The following is an 18,140-nucleotide window of genomic DNA, read 5'->3' as shown; positions in this document are numbered from 1 at the left end:
AATATTTGAAGTATACTGGCAAATATCCTAGGATTAGGAAAGGGAAGGAATCTTTTTCCTTATATTCTATATATATTTATCATTTACCAGAATAGATTATTACATAATGCTGAATTATTATTGTCACAGCCTTTTCTTTTGTTGGCAAACTTAGGTCTGTATAATTGACTCCAAACTAATTTCTGAAAAAGAGATCTGCTGACATTATAAGGTACCTGCATCATTAATCATTTCTATGCTTTGCATGGGAATGATGGCCTCTTAGAAATTCTGATATTTGTACAGAATAAAAAAAGGTCAAATTAGTCTTATTAGCATGCAGACCTACTGACTAGGTAAAACCTTTTGCCAGCAAGCTGCACAAATACATAAAGGCTGGAGACAAGTGTGAGATAGTTTTGGTAGTTAAATTAGTCTTCAAATATACATAGAAACATAAACATACATAAATCCATATATAGCACTGGTCTAATACTTCTTGTAATAAACTATAAGCTCCAGATAGTAAAGAGGAATAAGAAGAATAGAAAGCAAAATAATACAGTGGTTAAGTTATTTGGAATCAGAAGGCTTAGATTTATATTCTGGCTCTACTTTTTGTTACCTGTGTGATCTTGGGTTTACTTTTTTTGAGTTTCACCTCCTACCTACTGCAAAATTAATTTTAATTAGACAGCTTTTGTGGTCTCTTACAACTTAAAATCTATTATCCCTTGATTGAAAAAGGGAAATAGAATTCAAAAGATCAAACCTACAAGGAAAAAAGGTCATTTAGCTTGGAAAAGAGATTGGTTTATGGGAGTGACTTTAGGGTGAAAAAACAACCCAATTAGTTCTTTTCTATGCTTGTTCTAGGGACTAGATGAAATATAAAAATTAGATAAAAAATATTTTGCCTGCCCTCATGGAGTTTATAATCTCTATTAAAAGCTTATAATCCCTCTATTCAGAGGAATATGGCACATTTACAAATAATTATAAACCTATAAAGGTTTAGTTGAAGGTCCATTAACTATTCAATACCCAATTCCTAAGTACTATATAGGTAGAGACAAGATTACTTTTTCTAGATTTTTTTAAACCTAAATATATGAATGCAAAATGTACTGTTATTTAATAAGTATATCAATGAATTCCAAAATAAAGTGTTTTATGCCATGGGATCATCCACTGGATTCAAGAATAAGGAGTTGTGTTCAAATCAGAATAACCACTTACAGGCTGTATGGCCTTGGACAACTACAATATTATCTTCTTCAGTAAAATGGAGCAAGGAGTAATCACACTTGAACAACAAATCTCATAGCATTGTTGTGTGTGGGAAAAAAGAATGGTATATAAATAAGGGTTGTTTATAACATTCACATATGGAAGATTTTCAAGTATGTAAAAAAAAATCTCCTTTTTCTGTAGGTCTTTTAAAATGGGGAAAATATAGACCATATGTTTGGGATATATAACATAGCCTGAATTGGGTGAGGAGGTGATTTGACAATTTCTCAAGACCTTTTTTAAACTTAAGCTGCTGTGATAATTTTGAATATATTTTGGATGATGTCTTTTAAATTGGGCACAAAATCATGTCTAAAGCTTTAAGTTAAGGATAATTTATTCTCTTTAAGAAATAGGATTGTTTCTACCTATGGGTAAATTTACTCTTTATTTTTATCCTAATAAAATATAAACAGAGTTGGAGTATGTGGACAAGGACTGTGCAAAATGAGAAAACAAGAAACACATACTTCTTGCACTGCTAAATCTTAAATTTTGCAGCTCTAACTTTGGCTGAGCTCACACTAATTCTTTGGTATCTATTTCTCTTCTTCCTCCCTATGTGTAGACCATATTCATTCTATTCTAGATGATAATTTTAACCTTTTGCAGGTTTCAATGTCAACTGTGTTTTGATCTTTATTCTGTGTTGTTAAACTCATTATTTTTATAAAAATATATTCTTCTTCTAAAATAGGTCTAATATGGTGAATAAAATGTCTGCTCCCCATTAGTATCTTTGAAAGTAGGAAAGATTTGTGTGATTAAAGGGGAGTTTTTAGCAAGCCTAAGTCTATGAAAACACATCAGCACAGTATTAAAAACATGTTTTCTTTTGTTTTTAGGAATAGTACCTCACTGTAGTGTAGTGCAGAAAAATCTGGATTTGTAGACAAGAACATATAGGTACAAATCCCTGTCAAGCTACTTAGCTATTTGACCCTGAACAGGTTATATAATCTTTTTGAATCTCAGTTTCCCCATCTTCAAAATAAGTGTTAGATCAAATGACCCCCCAACTTCCCTTCCAATTGTATTTCTATGATCCTATCTTGCATGTTTACTTTTATTTCAGATCGAATCATTCCTCCCACTCTGCCTCCCTTTCCCTCCCTCCAACCCCTGTCCATGATTTCCATGTCATGCTGACTAAAGCTAAACAAAAAACAATTAAATTCATGAATTCTTTCTCTGTTTTCCTTTCTAAAAAGAAGCCTAATTATTTGTTTAAGCTAAAACCTTCTGCTTTGATTAAGGTCACCAATAAATGAAGCTGTGTTAGCATTTTTCCAAATACTTTTGGATTTTACAAGTTTTACTATTAAAAAATGTTAAACCACAGAGATGAAGTTTAGCAACCTTACTTAGTACAGGACTTGTATTTGGGAACTCTGCTAATCAAGTAGATGGAATGTATTTACATAATCATCCTAAGTAGTTAGATGTCAGTTAAGTGGAATAAGAGATAGAGTCTCAAGCTTGGAGACAGGAAGGTCTGAGTTCAAATTCAGCCTCAGACACTTACCAGCTGTTTGTATTAGTTTCTCCCTCTGTAAAATGAGGATAACAATGGCACCTACCTCACAGGATAGCATGAGGATAAAATAAAATAATAATTGTTAAGTACCTAGGACAGTGTCTGGCACATACTAGGAATTATTTAAATATTAGTTATTATTGCTATTATTATATAATTCTGGAATTGGAATCAGGAGGATTTGAGTTCAAACTTGACCTTAGACACTTAATTAGCTGTGTGACCTTGAGCAGGTCACTTGTATGCCTCAATATCCTCAAATGTAAAATGGGGATAATAATAGCATTAACAACTTATCAGGGCTGTTGTGAGAATCAAATGAGATAATATTTGGAAAAGCACTTATCACAGTGCTTGGCACATACTAGATATTTAGTGAATGCTGTTTTTCCCCACTCACATTTTATTTCAGATATGACAACTGAAACATAAGTATGGATATATCCTTTGCTATTCCCTAGATAATTCCCTGCTTCAGTTTTTAGTTAGAATATATAGTGTACGTTTATTTTACCCTAAAAAAAGTAGAATCAGCTAGAATCAGCAATCAGTATCCTATAGGGTAGTTCTCCCTTGGTGGGGTGGGGAAGGGAGTTGTTTTTAAATGATGGTATTTATAGTAATGTAGTTGTCAATTCATTTGCTACCAGCTGCTCTGCTTGGTTCAACTCCCATCATGATCTTCATCATGCCCTGCCCAAGATAAACTCATTACCACGAAACTTGTCATCATGGAGATTGCTTCAGTTTTCCACTCATACATCGTCAGTGCCCTTAGTTGCTCCTGCTTCTCTTTTTAAAATCGAGGCAAAGGAGAGACAAAAAATACCTCCCATCACCTCTCTTAATTAAGAGCTCAAAATGCCAACCATCTATTCATTTGCCACCAACTATTCTGCTTGATTTTAACTCCACATTTATCTTTATCATGATTCTGAACCAATTATGCTCTGGTACCCTCTTCTCTCTTTCAATTTTCTTTTGTGTAATGTCTTCTCCCATTATATTATAAGTTCCTTGAAGGCAGAAACCATAGTTTTCTTATTTTTATCCCAGTGCTTAGTGTAGTGCCTTATAGTAATAGTAGGTACTTAATTATTTTTTGAATTTTTAAAATTGTGATTTATATATGTTGTCAACAATTGGCATCTATGTAGATAAAGGTATAGCTGCCTATGTCTCTGTTTCTATTTCTCTCTGTCTGTCTCTGTCTCTGTCTCTGTCTGTCTCTCTCTCTCTCTCTCTCTCTCTCTCTCTGTCTCTGTCTCTATGTGTCTTTTTGTCTCTTTGACTTTCTTTTTTTCACTATAACTCTTTAATTATAATCTGATCCTTAATTCTCTTTCATACCTTTCCTTCTTTCTTATTTCTAACCAATTGGGTTTATATCATTTTGTTGTAAATGAGAAGATTCAGAAATAGCATTATACTTCTAAATCTAAACTTTATACTAAGTCCTGTGACTGGGGGAACTGGGCTTGGAGCTAGCCTTGTCAGGCATGTGGGTACAGCTGTTTATGATGGTCTTCTTTGGCTATGACCAGAGAAGGTACGTACAATAGTTAGAGCTATAAAGATGTAGTTTTATAAAACCACCCATAATTTGCTTTTCTCAGAAACCATATGAGAGAAGTAGATAGTATACAAATGAAGAGTCAAGAAGGTTTAGCTTCAAATCCTGCCTCAATGCTTACTATGTGCTCTTATGCAAGTTACTTAATTTCATAGTGCCTCAGTTTCTTCATCTATAAAATGAAAGGGTTGGATATGATGGTCTCTAAGATTCCTCCCAGCTCTAAATTGATAATCTTATGTTTCTATAATGCTATGGCAATTATCCACAGAGGAAAACCCCACAAAAGAACTATTTGTTACTTTCTTGTTTTTAGTTTTTAAAGAGGTTACTCAAATTGATAAGTGTTAATCACAGTCTAAAAGAAGACAAGTTTTTGGTTATCTTATGATTTTTCTTAAAGAAAGAAGTCTGTTACAGGACTCTTAAGCACTAGATAAAAGAATTGGGAAATACATACTATGTATGTATCATATTGACCAGTCAGCAGGATATTTGCCACTGAACAATGTGATGAGTAAATCTCTCAATGTTTAAAACTTGTGACAGGGTTTGATTTAGTAGGAACTGCTATTTGTTTCCCCAATGACTTTCAACTGGCTCATAGCAGACACTTAATATTTAATGATTGATTGATGTGCCTTTATGGTAATTACAACTCTTTCTCTATACAACTCTACTGGGTAGGTGGGTGAGTAGGGGAACTTATTCCCATTGCCTTCCTTGAAACAGGCACAATTTCAGTAGTTCTGAAACAAAAGCTGTAATGGTAGTTCTAGAAACTCAAATGACCCTGAGGACTTTATTGATATTTTCCTTCTTCTTCTTGTTTTCCTGTAAATGGTGAATGTAAAATATAAAAGAAATGTTGAATTTTATATTACATAAAACTTGCTATTACTTCAAAATCCTTTGAGACTAAAATTTTAAAAACAAACAACAAACTACTCTAATACTTTCACTACGGTATTGAGGTGAAAGTGGTTTCTCAAAGGCTTTACCAGTGGACCTCAAAGTTCTGATGGTCCTAGTTCTACTTTGGGCCTGGTGACAGACTATGAGTTTCTTCGAAAAAGTTGAGCCTTGTTGAGTTCAGAGAGATCCATCACCAGGTTGATAGCAAAGCAATGATTTTTTTTAATCACAGATATTCTGTGTAAATAAAAAGAGAGGGAGAGTAAAAGTCATAGTAAATATGTAGTAAAATTATAAAATATATAAATATAAATAAATATAAAATATAGTAAAGTTATAAAGGAAGTGATCTGCATTGGTAGGAGGGGTACATTTTAAAAATTAATGGATTCCTGAAGTAATTTGGAATGGTAGAGAAAAAAGTATTCTTTCCAACTATATCATACACACACACACACACACACACACACACACAAATATACACAAATATATGTGCACACATATATGAATGGATATATCTATGGATAATTGTGTAGTCTAATATTTTATCTCAGAGTAATTACTCAATTAAGACTAATTATTTTTGTATAACCCAATAATCACAGAAAACAAAAATTTTCTTTCTTGTCTTCTAAATATATAAACATGAAATAACCTCTCATTATTATTCAACTTGATAATACATAAAAACTACAAGGTAATAATTGTTTTTTTAACAAACGACAGACTTACAATTGCATTTCTTCTGAACAAATCTAAGCTTGCACGCTGTTCTGTAGGTAGATAACCGGATACGATCCAAATCTTGGGCTCCTGATGAAAAGAAGTACATGTATTGTTTAGCATATAATGAATTACTTACCATCTAGGAGAGGAAGTAGAGGGAAGGAGGAGAAAATTTGTAAGACATGGTTTTGTAAGGGATAATGTTGAAAAATTATTCATGCATATTTTTGAAAATAAAAAAGCTTTAATTAAAAAAAAAGAAGTACATGTATGCTGTGACTTGTAGGGAAATTTTATAATGTTCACAAGCAAAATAAACTGGGACTATAAAATACACACTTTTATTAGCTTCCCCTCTCCTCCCTTCCATTCCTAAAACATATTTGCGATCACAAGTTTTGAAATGGTCTGCTTATATCACCTGGTTTCAGGCAGGGTTATCTGTGCCTCCAGGGAATCAGGCATAGCTATTCAACTTTGGAAATTGCATTGTGGATCACATACATGAAATAAAAATGGGAAGCTTAGCCTGCTGTGTCTGTCACTTTGTAGAACAATCTGGTCCAGCTGTAGGCTAAAAGACAAACTGGCTAAGCTCCCATATCAAAGGGGAAATATCAACACTCAGCTACAGAGAAGCTATAATTTTTTCTTTTTCTTTTTTTAAAAAGAGAAATTAAAATAATCATAAATTTATAATATATATTTAAATTTATGAAGTTAATAAACACCAAATAAAACAAGCATGCCAGTAGACTAAATTGGACAGAATATAAAGACTAAATGAAAATGTGAATATTATATATGGCTTGTTTTAAAAACAAAGTCTATAAGAAATATGCCATGAGAGTAGACATGGTCATATAGAAGGGTAGCCATGGTCATATGTCTCTATTATCTCTGCTGCTGAGGAATCAAGTGGGTAGTTCATGAGTTTAGGAGATCTGACTTTCAGTATAGGGATTAAGCTAATCCCTTGTCTACACTAGGTCCAGCATTAATATGGTAGGCCTTGGGGGATAGAAGAGCACTAGACTGCCTTACTACCGATTAGTTCAGAAATGGAACAGGTCAAAGCTTCCATGTTTATGGCTACAGAATTTCCAGTGTAGACAAGAAAGACATCTAGCCTCCAAATATAGGAATCAACAAATAAACAAACAATGAGTCCATGTAACATTCTATCTTTGTGGTCTTTGTGGAGTTCTTTGTGACCATGCATGGGGTTTCTTGGCAAAGATACTGTAGCAGTTTGCCATTGCCTTCTCCTATTTTTTTTGCAAAAGGAGTTAAGTAACAAGTTCAGTTACTTAGCAGTTCACACTGCTAGTGAATATCTGAGGTGCAGCTTTGAACAGAGATATTCTTTACTCCATATTCATGCTCTATGCATTGAGCCACCTGGTTATACTATGTCCTGCTTATTCAGAAATAAATATAGGTACTGGAATATTTTAGCAAAAATCCAGGCTCAGATACTGCAAGTAAGTGTGACATTAGGCAAGTCACTTAATCCATGCCTGACTGTGTTATCTTGCCTACAAAATGCCTATAATAATCTCCCAGGATTATTGTGTAAGTAAAATCATTTTTAATGTGCTTTGCAAATCATAAAGCTCTATATAAATTCAAGTAGTTATTATTACTATTATTATATCTAATTGGCTATAATAACTTAGGTGTTATTCTCTATCTCTTGTTGAATAACTATTGGAGATAATTAACAGTTATGGATTTATCTGCATCAATTGGGCTACTTGAGAGCTGGTTGATCAGATCAGATGAGATTACCCCAATAATGTGTTTTCTGAGGCATAATGGAGAATCAGTCAAAATCCCAAAGTAGTGTGGCCAGATGTAAACTAAGGACTAACCATGTCTCTAACCTTAAGCAAATTATTTAACCTTGGCCTTCAATTTCTTCATGTGTAAGCCCAATCCAGTTTCAGTTTTTTTTTGTGATCTGGACCCTTCCTATATGTTCATATTGTTATCATAGAGAGATATATACATAGGTAGGACAAGTAGCTGGAGCGTTCTCCCATGAACCTTAGAACATTTGATATCAATTGCTATGACATAATAGAAGAATGTTTACATTCTTATTTCATAAATGTGTAAAAGTTTATATGCATATGGTAGATCTGTAATGCCTATATACTTACTGTTTATTGGTGGTTTGCCAGTTAAAAAAAATGCCGGCTTAAATATTACAAAAAATGATTTGGACTTTCGATTTCATTTTACTAGAATTTCAAAAGCCGTGAATAATTAGGTGTCTTTTATGAAACTGAGGCTAGATGAATACACATACTTCTACTTTGATCTCTTAGCACTTTTTACATTGTAACTGTTTTCCCTAAATTCATTTTTTTATAGACTGCCAACAACCCCAAGATTTTGTGACTTTGTGGGATTAATTATTCAATCTGCTGAAAGTTTCACTGTTATATGACTTAAACATACAATCAGAACATTCAGAGAAATCTTAGAGACCATATAGCCTGCTGCAGGAAACCTGTTTGTTTGTTTGTTTGTTTTCCTAAATTAAAAAAAAAATTAGGAACCCTGTTTTTTAAAAAAAATATCTTCAATGTGTTGCTGCTTGCATTCTTTATGTAATGGATAATTTATTGCTTCACATAGAAGTCCATTCTACTTCTTTAAAATTTCTCTAAATTGAAGTGAAATCTGTCTTTCCATAAGACTTACTTATTGGTCCTCGCTTGTTTCTTGTAAACTATTTCCTTACCCCTTTAATCTTCAACATGTTTCTAACCTATTGAAACCTCCTCTAATGCCCTCAAACATTCCCATCTCCATATATTAAAAACAACACAGCACAAATCAATTTTATTATGTATAATATATATCCTCAAGGCACTATTCTTTTATCTATTCTTTTTTTTTTTTTTCTTTTAAGACAAACTCCTAGAGCATCTACACTCATTATTTCCATTTTCCTTCCCTCTCTTTTCAAAACTTTGCACTCTGGTTTCTGACTTTAGCACTCAGACGTAACAGCTCTCTCCAGAATTAACTGTATTCTCTTAATTGATAAAACTAGTGGTTTTCATTTCTCATCTTCAATCTGTCTACTGCCTTTGATACTGTTACTCTACTTTGTATCTGCTTTCATCTTTGGCGAATGAGATGCCTCTCCTAAGATATGATCATTACTTCTAAACTCACCATCAAACTGTTAACTCAAACTCCACCTCCCTCAGCTTCCTCTCCTCTCAGAAAGGAAGGCTCAAGGCAGGGAAATACTAAACTCCTCCCAATGTTTATATTTATAGAGGGCAGAAACAGAACTTAACTCACTCTACTTGATGTCAGTAGTGTCAGTTTCTGTCTGCTTTCATTTCCATATATGCCCCTAGAACCCAGTTCTGCCTCTCCCTTTCTGTCTCTTTTTCTGTGTTGTTTCCCCTTTTAGGTGGGAAGCTCCTTGAGGACAGGGACTATCTTTGTTTTTATGAGTTACATGCGAAATATTTAGCAAAATGACACAGTATAAAACACACAGGTGCTTAATAAAAGCTTGTTGATCAAATAATTAATTCATTTTAAATACTCAGAACCATATGCTTAATAATTTATTTTGGGATTTTCCAAGGAATCCAGACTATTAAAACATAGTGATTTTTTCCTTAGGGGGAAAAAGAGAGAATATTTACTTGTTTCAATGGGGAGTGGGGGTGGGGAACCACACTTTTTTCAGTGGTTGAGTGATTCTGTCATTGCATATGAAGTTTTTTTTTTTTTTTAAGTACCCTGGGACACAATCTATCAGTGTTGAGTCAAAACTGGATTAATAACATTAGATACTCTCTCTCTCTCTCTCTCTCTCTCTCTCTCTCTCTCTCTCTTACTCTCTGTGTGTCTCTCTTATTAATAGGTTCATTACTTCTATGTTCTTATCCTAAGTATAACATTGCTCTGAACATAACATAAAAATTATTAATTTTCCTAACAGCTTATTTGTTTTTTATAAGCCTTCCTGACATTCATTTTAAAGATTTTTATCACTCTTTCATAGTTGTGCTTGGTTATGGGCTCTCTTTCCATTATATGTATATGTATATATCCCTTTAGATTCTGAACTCATTAGAGAACTCATTGTGTCACCTCACAGGTCCTTCTAGAAATTCGGTGGTTTGGTGCATAAAGAGCTAAACTTGGAAACAATAAACCTGGATTTTAATTCTAATTCAGAAATCTACTAATTGTATAATTATGGGCAAATTATTTAGCCTCTCTGGGTCCCAGTTTTGCCATTTGTAAAATGAAAGATTTCTAAGATTCCTTTTAATTAATTCTAAATCTATTATTTTATGATCTTTCCTTTTCTATTCACTGGGATCATTTATGATCATGTTGAAAGAATTTGTGTGCTTTTATTTTTTTAATCTACTATCTTAGTATATATATACATATATGTGTATATATGTATATATATGTGTGTATACATACATACATATATATATACCCACACACATGTGTGTGTGCATATATATGTTTCTAGCCATAGGATCATACCTATATTTTGTCTTTTGCCTGGCGCTTAAGTGCTCAAGAAATGCTTATTGTTTTGGCACATGGTAGATTGGACACTAATTCATTATTGATGGAGTTGTCAATGGATCCAACCATTCTGGAACACAATTTGGAACTACGCTCAAAGGACTTTAAAACTAAGTATAATTTTTGATCTAGTAGTGTCACTATTTGGTCTGTATCCTAGAAAGATCAAAAAAGAGGGGAAAAGACCTACATATACAAAAGTGTTTGTAGCAACTCTTTTTATGGTAGCAAAGAGTTAAAAAATGGGTGGATGCCCATTGGCTGGGGAATGGCTGAATAAGTTATAGCATATAAAAGTAATGGAACACTATTTTCTATATGAAATGTACAGGCTGATTTCAGAAAAGTTTGGAAAGATTTTGATGCTGAGTGAAGTTGGCAGAACCAGGAAAATATTATAAACAGAAATAGCAAGATTGTGTGATAATCAGTTATGATAGACTTAGCTTTTTTCATCAATACAATGATCCAAAGCAATTCCAATAAACTTTGGAAAAGAAAATGCCATTTTCATCCAGAAAGAGAACTATGAAGACTGAAGATGAAGCACACTATTTTCACCGATTTTTCCTTTCTCATACTTTTCACCTTTTGTTCTGATTTTTTTCTCTCCCAACATGATTTACATGGAAACATATAAAAAATGAATGTATATATAACCTAAAAAAGTAAAATTAAACAGAAGAAACCACTATCCTTGTTGATTGACTGGTTATCTGAGACCACAAAGCTAGTCATTAGCAGATCTGGAGCCAGAACCCAGATCTCAGAGTTCCCAGCTCAGTGCCCTTTTCATTAGAACAACAGCAGGCTTTGTGATAGAGCTACTCTGATAACCTTGTTAATGTTATAATGACTTGTTAGTGGAAGAGTAGGGAAGAACAAAGGACTGTTACTTACGAGCAACATTTTTGTTTTAACCGAATACTGCCTTCTCACAAGGGAGTCAATAACTGGGAATTTTATCTCAACAAGAAAGATATTTTGGACAAAAGGGGCCTTTTCCTGCACCTCTTAAGTCATGGCACAAGGCAACTTATGCTTATCTTGTGAGCTAAAAAAGGTTCTTAATTTAGTCTACTTTCCCCCTCTCTATTCCTTATAATGTCACATGGAAAGTCCTCAACAAATGTTCAATTAAGTTAGGTATTCTTGTCCATTATGCTATGTTGTCTCCCCTCAATTTTTTTTCCATTTTCTAAGCAAAAGATGTGTATTACTTTCTTTTACTGTCAATTATTATGTCTTGATATTGCTTATTCAATAAGCCTTGTTATGTTTGTACTTCTGCCTTCCTGAACACTAATTCCAGCAAAAGTGAATTTTCACTACTTGATGGCTAGAGCTTTCCTTTTTTCATTTACACATCTAAATTTCTCCACCTTCTTTACTGCCTTGCTGATAACACCTGAAGAAACACACGCATGCATACATACACACACACACACACACACACACACACACACACACACACACACACACACATATTTCCCTCAGCCATACTAGGTCCTTTCTCCTAATTTGTACTCCCAGCATTTGAGTATCATAATCAGTTCCTTCTTTTATAACTAGATAATTGTTTTATCCAGCTGAATTTCATTTAATGCTCTCTCCATCTAACTGTTTAGTATCCATTAGTACTGATTGAAAAGCAACCTCTTCAGTGATTGTGAATGGTGGTCACATGTGTTTGGTTGTTTAGGCATGATACCTGAGTCTTATTTAATATACTTGAGGAGGAAAGATGTACCTTTATTTAGTTTGCTTAACTATTCTTATTCCTATAATGTACTAGAAATGTGTTTCAAAGTAATCAAAATTATCTTATCCAGGCTCTCTAATTACTCATAAAATCATTCATTAAACCCTACAAAATCCCTAAAAAACTTCATAATGAAAAGCTTGAGTTACAACTGGGGAAAAACAGTATAGTTAACCTCACCATTAGTTTAGGGTCCTCTTCTCTTCTCTCTTTACATTGTCTGTTTTGATGATTTTATTAGCTCTCATGGGTTCAACTTTCATTTATATAGAAAAAAATAACCCCTAAATTTACATATTCAATCTTTTTTTCTTTTCACTGAGCTTGAGTCTTCAATTGCCAACTTGCTGGATATACATCTCTAACTGAATGTACAAAACAGAACTCATCTTTCTCCATAAAAGTCTTCCTCCTCTGAATGTCTATCTCTTTTGGGGATACAACAATTAATTAATCAATAAGTATTTATTAAGCACCTACTAGGTGCCAGTCACTATACAAGGGATACAAAGACAAAAGTGAACATATTCTTTGATTTCAAGGATTGCTTTCAAGATGACTTTATTATTTAATAGGGAGAGACAACATAGAAGTCTACACAAAATAGGTACAAGGTGATTTAAAGAGAAAGAGATTAACAGCTTCTGTGAGATGAGGGAAAGGGGACAAGTCATCTAGGTTCACAATTGCCTTGGAGCTACCCTAATTTTACACAATTCCTCACACTTCCTACATTCAAAGAGTTGCCAAGTTTTGTCAATTTGGCCTAAATAATCTTTCTTCTCTACTTTCCATCATAATAATCATCTAGTTCAGTCCCTGTAACTTCTCACCTGGATTAATGCAGTAATCTCCATAGCTATAACCATTCTCTTCTCTCTCCAATTTATTTCCCACACAAATTTCAAAATGATATTCTTAAAGCACAAATCTGAATGTAACAGTCTTGTTCAAAAAATATAAGTGGTTTCCTAGGGTCTTGAGAATAATATACAAATGTCTTTGTCATTTAAAGCCCTTCACAATCTGAGTCCAAATCATCTTTTTCAATTAATTTCACATACTCATTTTTAAGAATTACTTTTTGGACAAATTGGTCTATCTGCTGTTTCCCTACATGATACTCTATCACTCCCCTTTGTGACTTTTCACAAGAGAGCTACTTCCTATGTCAAGAATCCTACATTTACTTTCAGGCTCATTTTAAATATTTTCTACAAGGGGCCTTACCTAGTTTTTGTAGTCTCCCTCCTGAAAGGGACCCACATGTGCAAAAATGTTTGTGGCAGCCCTTTAGTAGTGGCAAGAAACTGGAAACTGAATGGATTCCCATCAGATGGAGAATGGCTGAATAAATTATGGTATATGAATGTTATGGAATATTATTGTTCTCTAAAAAATAATCAATAGGATGATTTCAGAGAGGCCTGGAGAGACTTACATGAACTGATGCTGAGTGAAATGAGTAGAACCAGGAGATCACTATACATAGCAACAACAAGACTATATAAATGATCAATTCTGATGAACGTGGCTCTCTTCAACAATGATTCGAACCTGTTCCAATTGTTCAGTGATGAAGAGAGCCATCTACACCCAGAGAGAAAATGTGGGAACTGAGTGTAGAACACAATATAATATTCTCTTTCTGTTATTGTTTGCTTTCATTTTGTTTTCTTTCCCAGATTTTTCTTCCTTCTTGATATGATACAGTAAAATAACTATAAATATGTATACATATATTGGATTTAATATATATTTTAACATATTTAACATGTACCTGCCATCTAAGGAAGGAAGTGGGGGGAAGGAGAGATAATTTGAAAAAGAAGGCTTTGCAAGGGTCAATGATGAAAAATTACACATGTATATGTTTGTAAATAAAAAGCTTTAATAAAAATATAAAAAAAGATTCCTCCCTCCTTCCAATTATTTTTTTTTTTTGTATTTGCCCATCTTTGTACATGTCATTTCTTCCCATAAGAATATAAGTTCCTTGAGGGAAGGGATGAGATTGTTGTTTGTTTTTCAGTCTCCAGATCCTTATACAATATCTGGTGTATAGAGTAGATGCTAAATACATGTTTATTAAATTGAACAAGATAAAAAATTAATAACCATTGTTTCCATCTATATACTATTTACAAGTATTTTAATTTGATAGAGCATTGTCAAGAGCAAAAATTGATTAAGTTAAATTCCAGTATCTGCAACATTGTCATAGGTAAGTTTTTTTATGATTTAAGTACAGAATTTTTCTATTCTAAGTTACTAAAACAATAACAGAAAACAAAAATAAACACCCCCCCTTCTTAAGCAGCCCTTTGTTCAGTTTCTGCACATTTTTTTGATGGTTAGCCACAGTGCTCTGATGTAGGACCTCATGATATTTTAAGCTTATTAAAAGCCTAACTAAGGTTAATTCTAGCTCTGATCCTCCATCATTCTACTTGTACCTTTCATTCAAGCCCCTAAATCCCTTGTTCTTACAGTCAACCCTTCCCTCTCATCTACTTTACTTTCTCAACTGGTTCCTTCCCATCTGCCTAAAAAAATTATCCTCACTCCTAAAAGAAATAACACAAATGAACAAAAGCCTTTATTCTTATGTTCCATTTGTTCATCTTTGATCTCTTTCCTCCCATTCACAGGTAAAATTTTTGAAAAGAAAAGATTACATCAAATAGCAATCATGTCCCCACTATCTACTCTTTGGTCCCCACTCCCTGATTAAAGTTGTACTCGAAAAGAATATTATAGAGGAAAAAGGACCAGAGCTCAAATGCCAGCTTTGCTCCATACTCTGATCTTTTAATTGTAAATCCAATGACTTTTTTCAGCTCACATTTTCTGTGACTTCTTGAAAGCATTTCTAGTTATTTTCTGCTGTCTTGACTTCACAGATAAAACACTCTCCTAGTTATCCTTTGTGAGGCCCTTAGTAGCCCTACTATGCTCAGATTCCCTAGAGTCACCTGTCAGCATAAAGCCTGAAGAAATAGTTAAAAACTCCTTTTCCTGAAGAGATGTGGGAGTAAAGTTGAAATATCAACTAGCCATTTATTCTTCAGGCATTCTCACCAGCATGAATCAGTACCAGTCTTTGAACCTTGGCCTGAACACCAGCTTCAAGTTTCCTGCTTTGATTCTGATTTAAGCAGTATTCTCTATAGTTTTTTTCATCCATTCCTTCTTAATAACATTACTAGCCTGAACTACCATAATAACAACTTTCTAAGAGGTCATTTATAAATATTTATAGAGAGTTTTAAATTTTGAAAAGTGCTTTGCCTATATTATTATTCTATATTATCTATCTATATTATTATTCTATATTTTATCCCGTCTCATTTTTTATTTGCACAATTGTGAGATGCTTTTGTCATATACAGATATGGTCATGTGACCCTTCTGTTTAAAACCCTGCAGTAGCTCCCTACTGTACACTAAGTCCATCTCAAACTCCTCATCCTGATTAGTTCAAGGATCTCTTCTATATGGAGCCACTTAATTTCTCCATATTTATCTCATACTATTACTTTATGCACTGGCAGATGAGTAGATGATAGGGAAATAGAGGTTATTCATTATATATTTTTTAATTTACCTGTGAATGGGAGAAAAGAGATCTAAGATAGGCAAATTGGGCTATTTTCCTCCCCATTACCTGTTCAGTTCCCAGGTCTCTCAGTCCTAATGAGTCTAGGCATCTATTTCCCCAAAAATGTTCTCACCATTTTCTCTCTCCAGTTTTGCTCCCTCTGCTGTTGGTCCCCCCCCCTCCCAATTTCCATCTTGTGTGTGACTTCATTAAAGGTCAGGTTGTCTTGCTTATTTATATTTGTATACTCTCTTTTTACAAGAGTATCTGGCTTAGAATAAGAGCTTAATAAATGTTCTTGATTGTCTATCTATCTTTGTTTCTGTGTGTATCTGTCCTTCCCTCTCTTTCCCCATCCTGTCTAACCTTTCATTCCTCCCTCTCTACCTCCCTCCCTCCTTCCTTCCCTCCCTCTGTCTCCCTTTTCTTCCCTCCCTTCCTTTCTCCCTCTTTCCCTCCCTTCCTTTATCCCTCTTTCCCTCCCTTCCTCTCTCCTTCCTTCTCTGTTTTCCTCTCTCCCTCCCTCCCTCCCTTCCTCCTTCCCCCCTCCCTTCCTTCCTCTTTCTTCCTCCTTCCCTCCTCCTTCTCTCCTCTCTCCTCCTTCTCTCCCTCTCTCCTTCCTTCCTTCCTTCCTTCCTTCCTTCCTTCCTTCCTTCCTTCCTTCCTTCCTTCCTTCCTTCCTTCCTTCCTTCCTTCCTTCCTTCCTTCCTTCCTTCCTTCCTTCCTTCCTTCCTTCCTTCCTTCCTTCCTTCCTTCCTTCCTTTCTACCTTCCTTCCTTCCTTGAATATTTTCTTTATTCTTAATTATTAACAGCACCTTAGTTCTCAGACCTCTATATTACTTTCTACTTCTCACACATTTATTAGCTATGCATTAGAGTAATAATGAACACCTTCAATTTCCTCCCTAGTATCCAGGTAAGCTTTCCTCTTTCCACCTCTTGCTCTGAGAATTGTAATCAATTAATAATACTATTGTCTCTGGTAATGAATATCATCTTTTATTTTTATGATTCTGTCCCCAGCATGTAACATAGTGATTTGCACAAAGTAAATGCTTAAAGAATAAATTTTCATTATTACATTTGTTTATGTAATATAAATATGCTGATCAAATAGACAGTGTAAGCTTCATGATAGAACCCTTTGAACAGTGTAAAATGTAGAATAAGTGTTTAACATATGTCTGTTAAATTTAGTTGGTTTTGCTTTTTTATATGAAAAATGAAATATTTTTTTTTTTTACATTTAGGATGAAATGTTCAGGGGGGAAAAAGATGGTAATGTTCAGTATTCATAATAACCTGAAGTCTGATGATGCTTTCTGAGAATGGCTTTTGCTTTTGAAAATGAAAGATTCCTCATTTTTGGTCTATAATATGGAAAGACCCAACACTTTTAAAATATTTTCAGATGGTCTGATAGGTATTAGATTTTTAATTAGTTCTTTTACCTGTTAAATGAGAAACACACAAGTGATTTGGTGATCTAATCATGTCAGAAGAGAATTTCAGTGTTGAAACAGGTCCAGAAAGGAAGAAAGGAGATATATAAAAATGTAGAAGTTTTCCTCAAAAAGAAATGTTCCATAAAAAAGTAAGCAAGCTCAATTTTCTCTGTTATTTTTATCCCTAAGTTTAATTTCCTTTCCTTTTGTTAGGTCTAACACTGCTCTGGTACTACTAGAGTTTGAAAGGATGATAAAGAAAATTCTGAGTCTCATCACCCAGACTTCTTAAAGATCAAACAGATGAGACTACTAAAACTAATGTTGACAAAGTACAGCAATATTGTCATTGCCTAACCTCCCATCCCCCTTAAAACAAATGAAAAAAAATTAAGTTTGCTTTTTATTGCTATTTCTTATGCATGGAAGATGAGATAGAGAGCTAACAAGAGAACAGCTTTTTCTTTATCATTTATAGGTTTTTTCTTTAAGTATTTTTCTTCAATGTCAAATACCTCTTCTTTTATGAATATGGAAATGAGCCTTAGAACTTCAGGGAGACATCCAATTTAATTTTATAAACAAAAATCAGTTTCTTTCCTCATTTTTTCCCTTCTTGCAAAATCATAGGCTCTGATGCCAACCAGTGACCAGTACCTTTTTCTAGGTTCTCTCTTATAGTCACTAAATACAAGCTTTGGATCTCTGCCTCTATTTATG

At 33.9% G+C, this 18,140-nt stretch overlaps 1 protein-coding gene across 24 annotated transcripts in view; it reads right to left on the bottom strand.

Annotated features, from left to right (window-relative positions):
* Positions 1–18,140, bottom strand: part of DTNA (dystrobrevin alpha) — a 329,968-nt gene that overhangs the window by 138,137 nt on the left and 173,691 nt on the right. For all 24 annotated transcript variants that reach the window (XM_074277657.1, XM_074277844.1, XM_074277767.1 and 21 more), the window contains one exon: positions 6,030–6,110. In XM_074277657.1, the coding sequence (XP_074133758.1) occupies positions 6,030–6,110 (81 nt within the window). The remainder of the gene's footprint in view (positions 1–6,029; positions 6,111–18,140) is intronic.

This window comes from Sminthopsis crassicaudata, chromosome 1 (assembly GCF_048593235.1).
Source record: "Sminthopsis crassicaudata isolate SCR6 chromosome 1, ASM4859323v1, whole genome shotgun sequence".
NCBI lineage: Eukaryota > Metazoa > Chordata > Mammalia > Dasyuromorphia > Dasyuridae > Sminthopsis > Sminthopsis crassicaudata.
The sequence above is the reverse complement of the archived record's forward strand: the minus strand, read 5'-3'. Positions and strand labels throughout refer to the sequence as shown.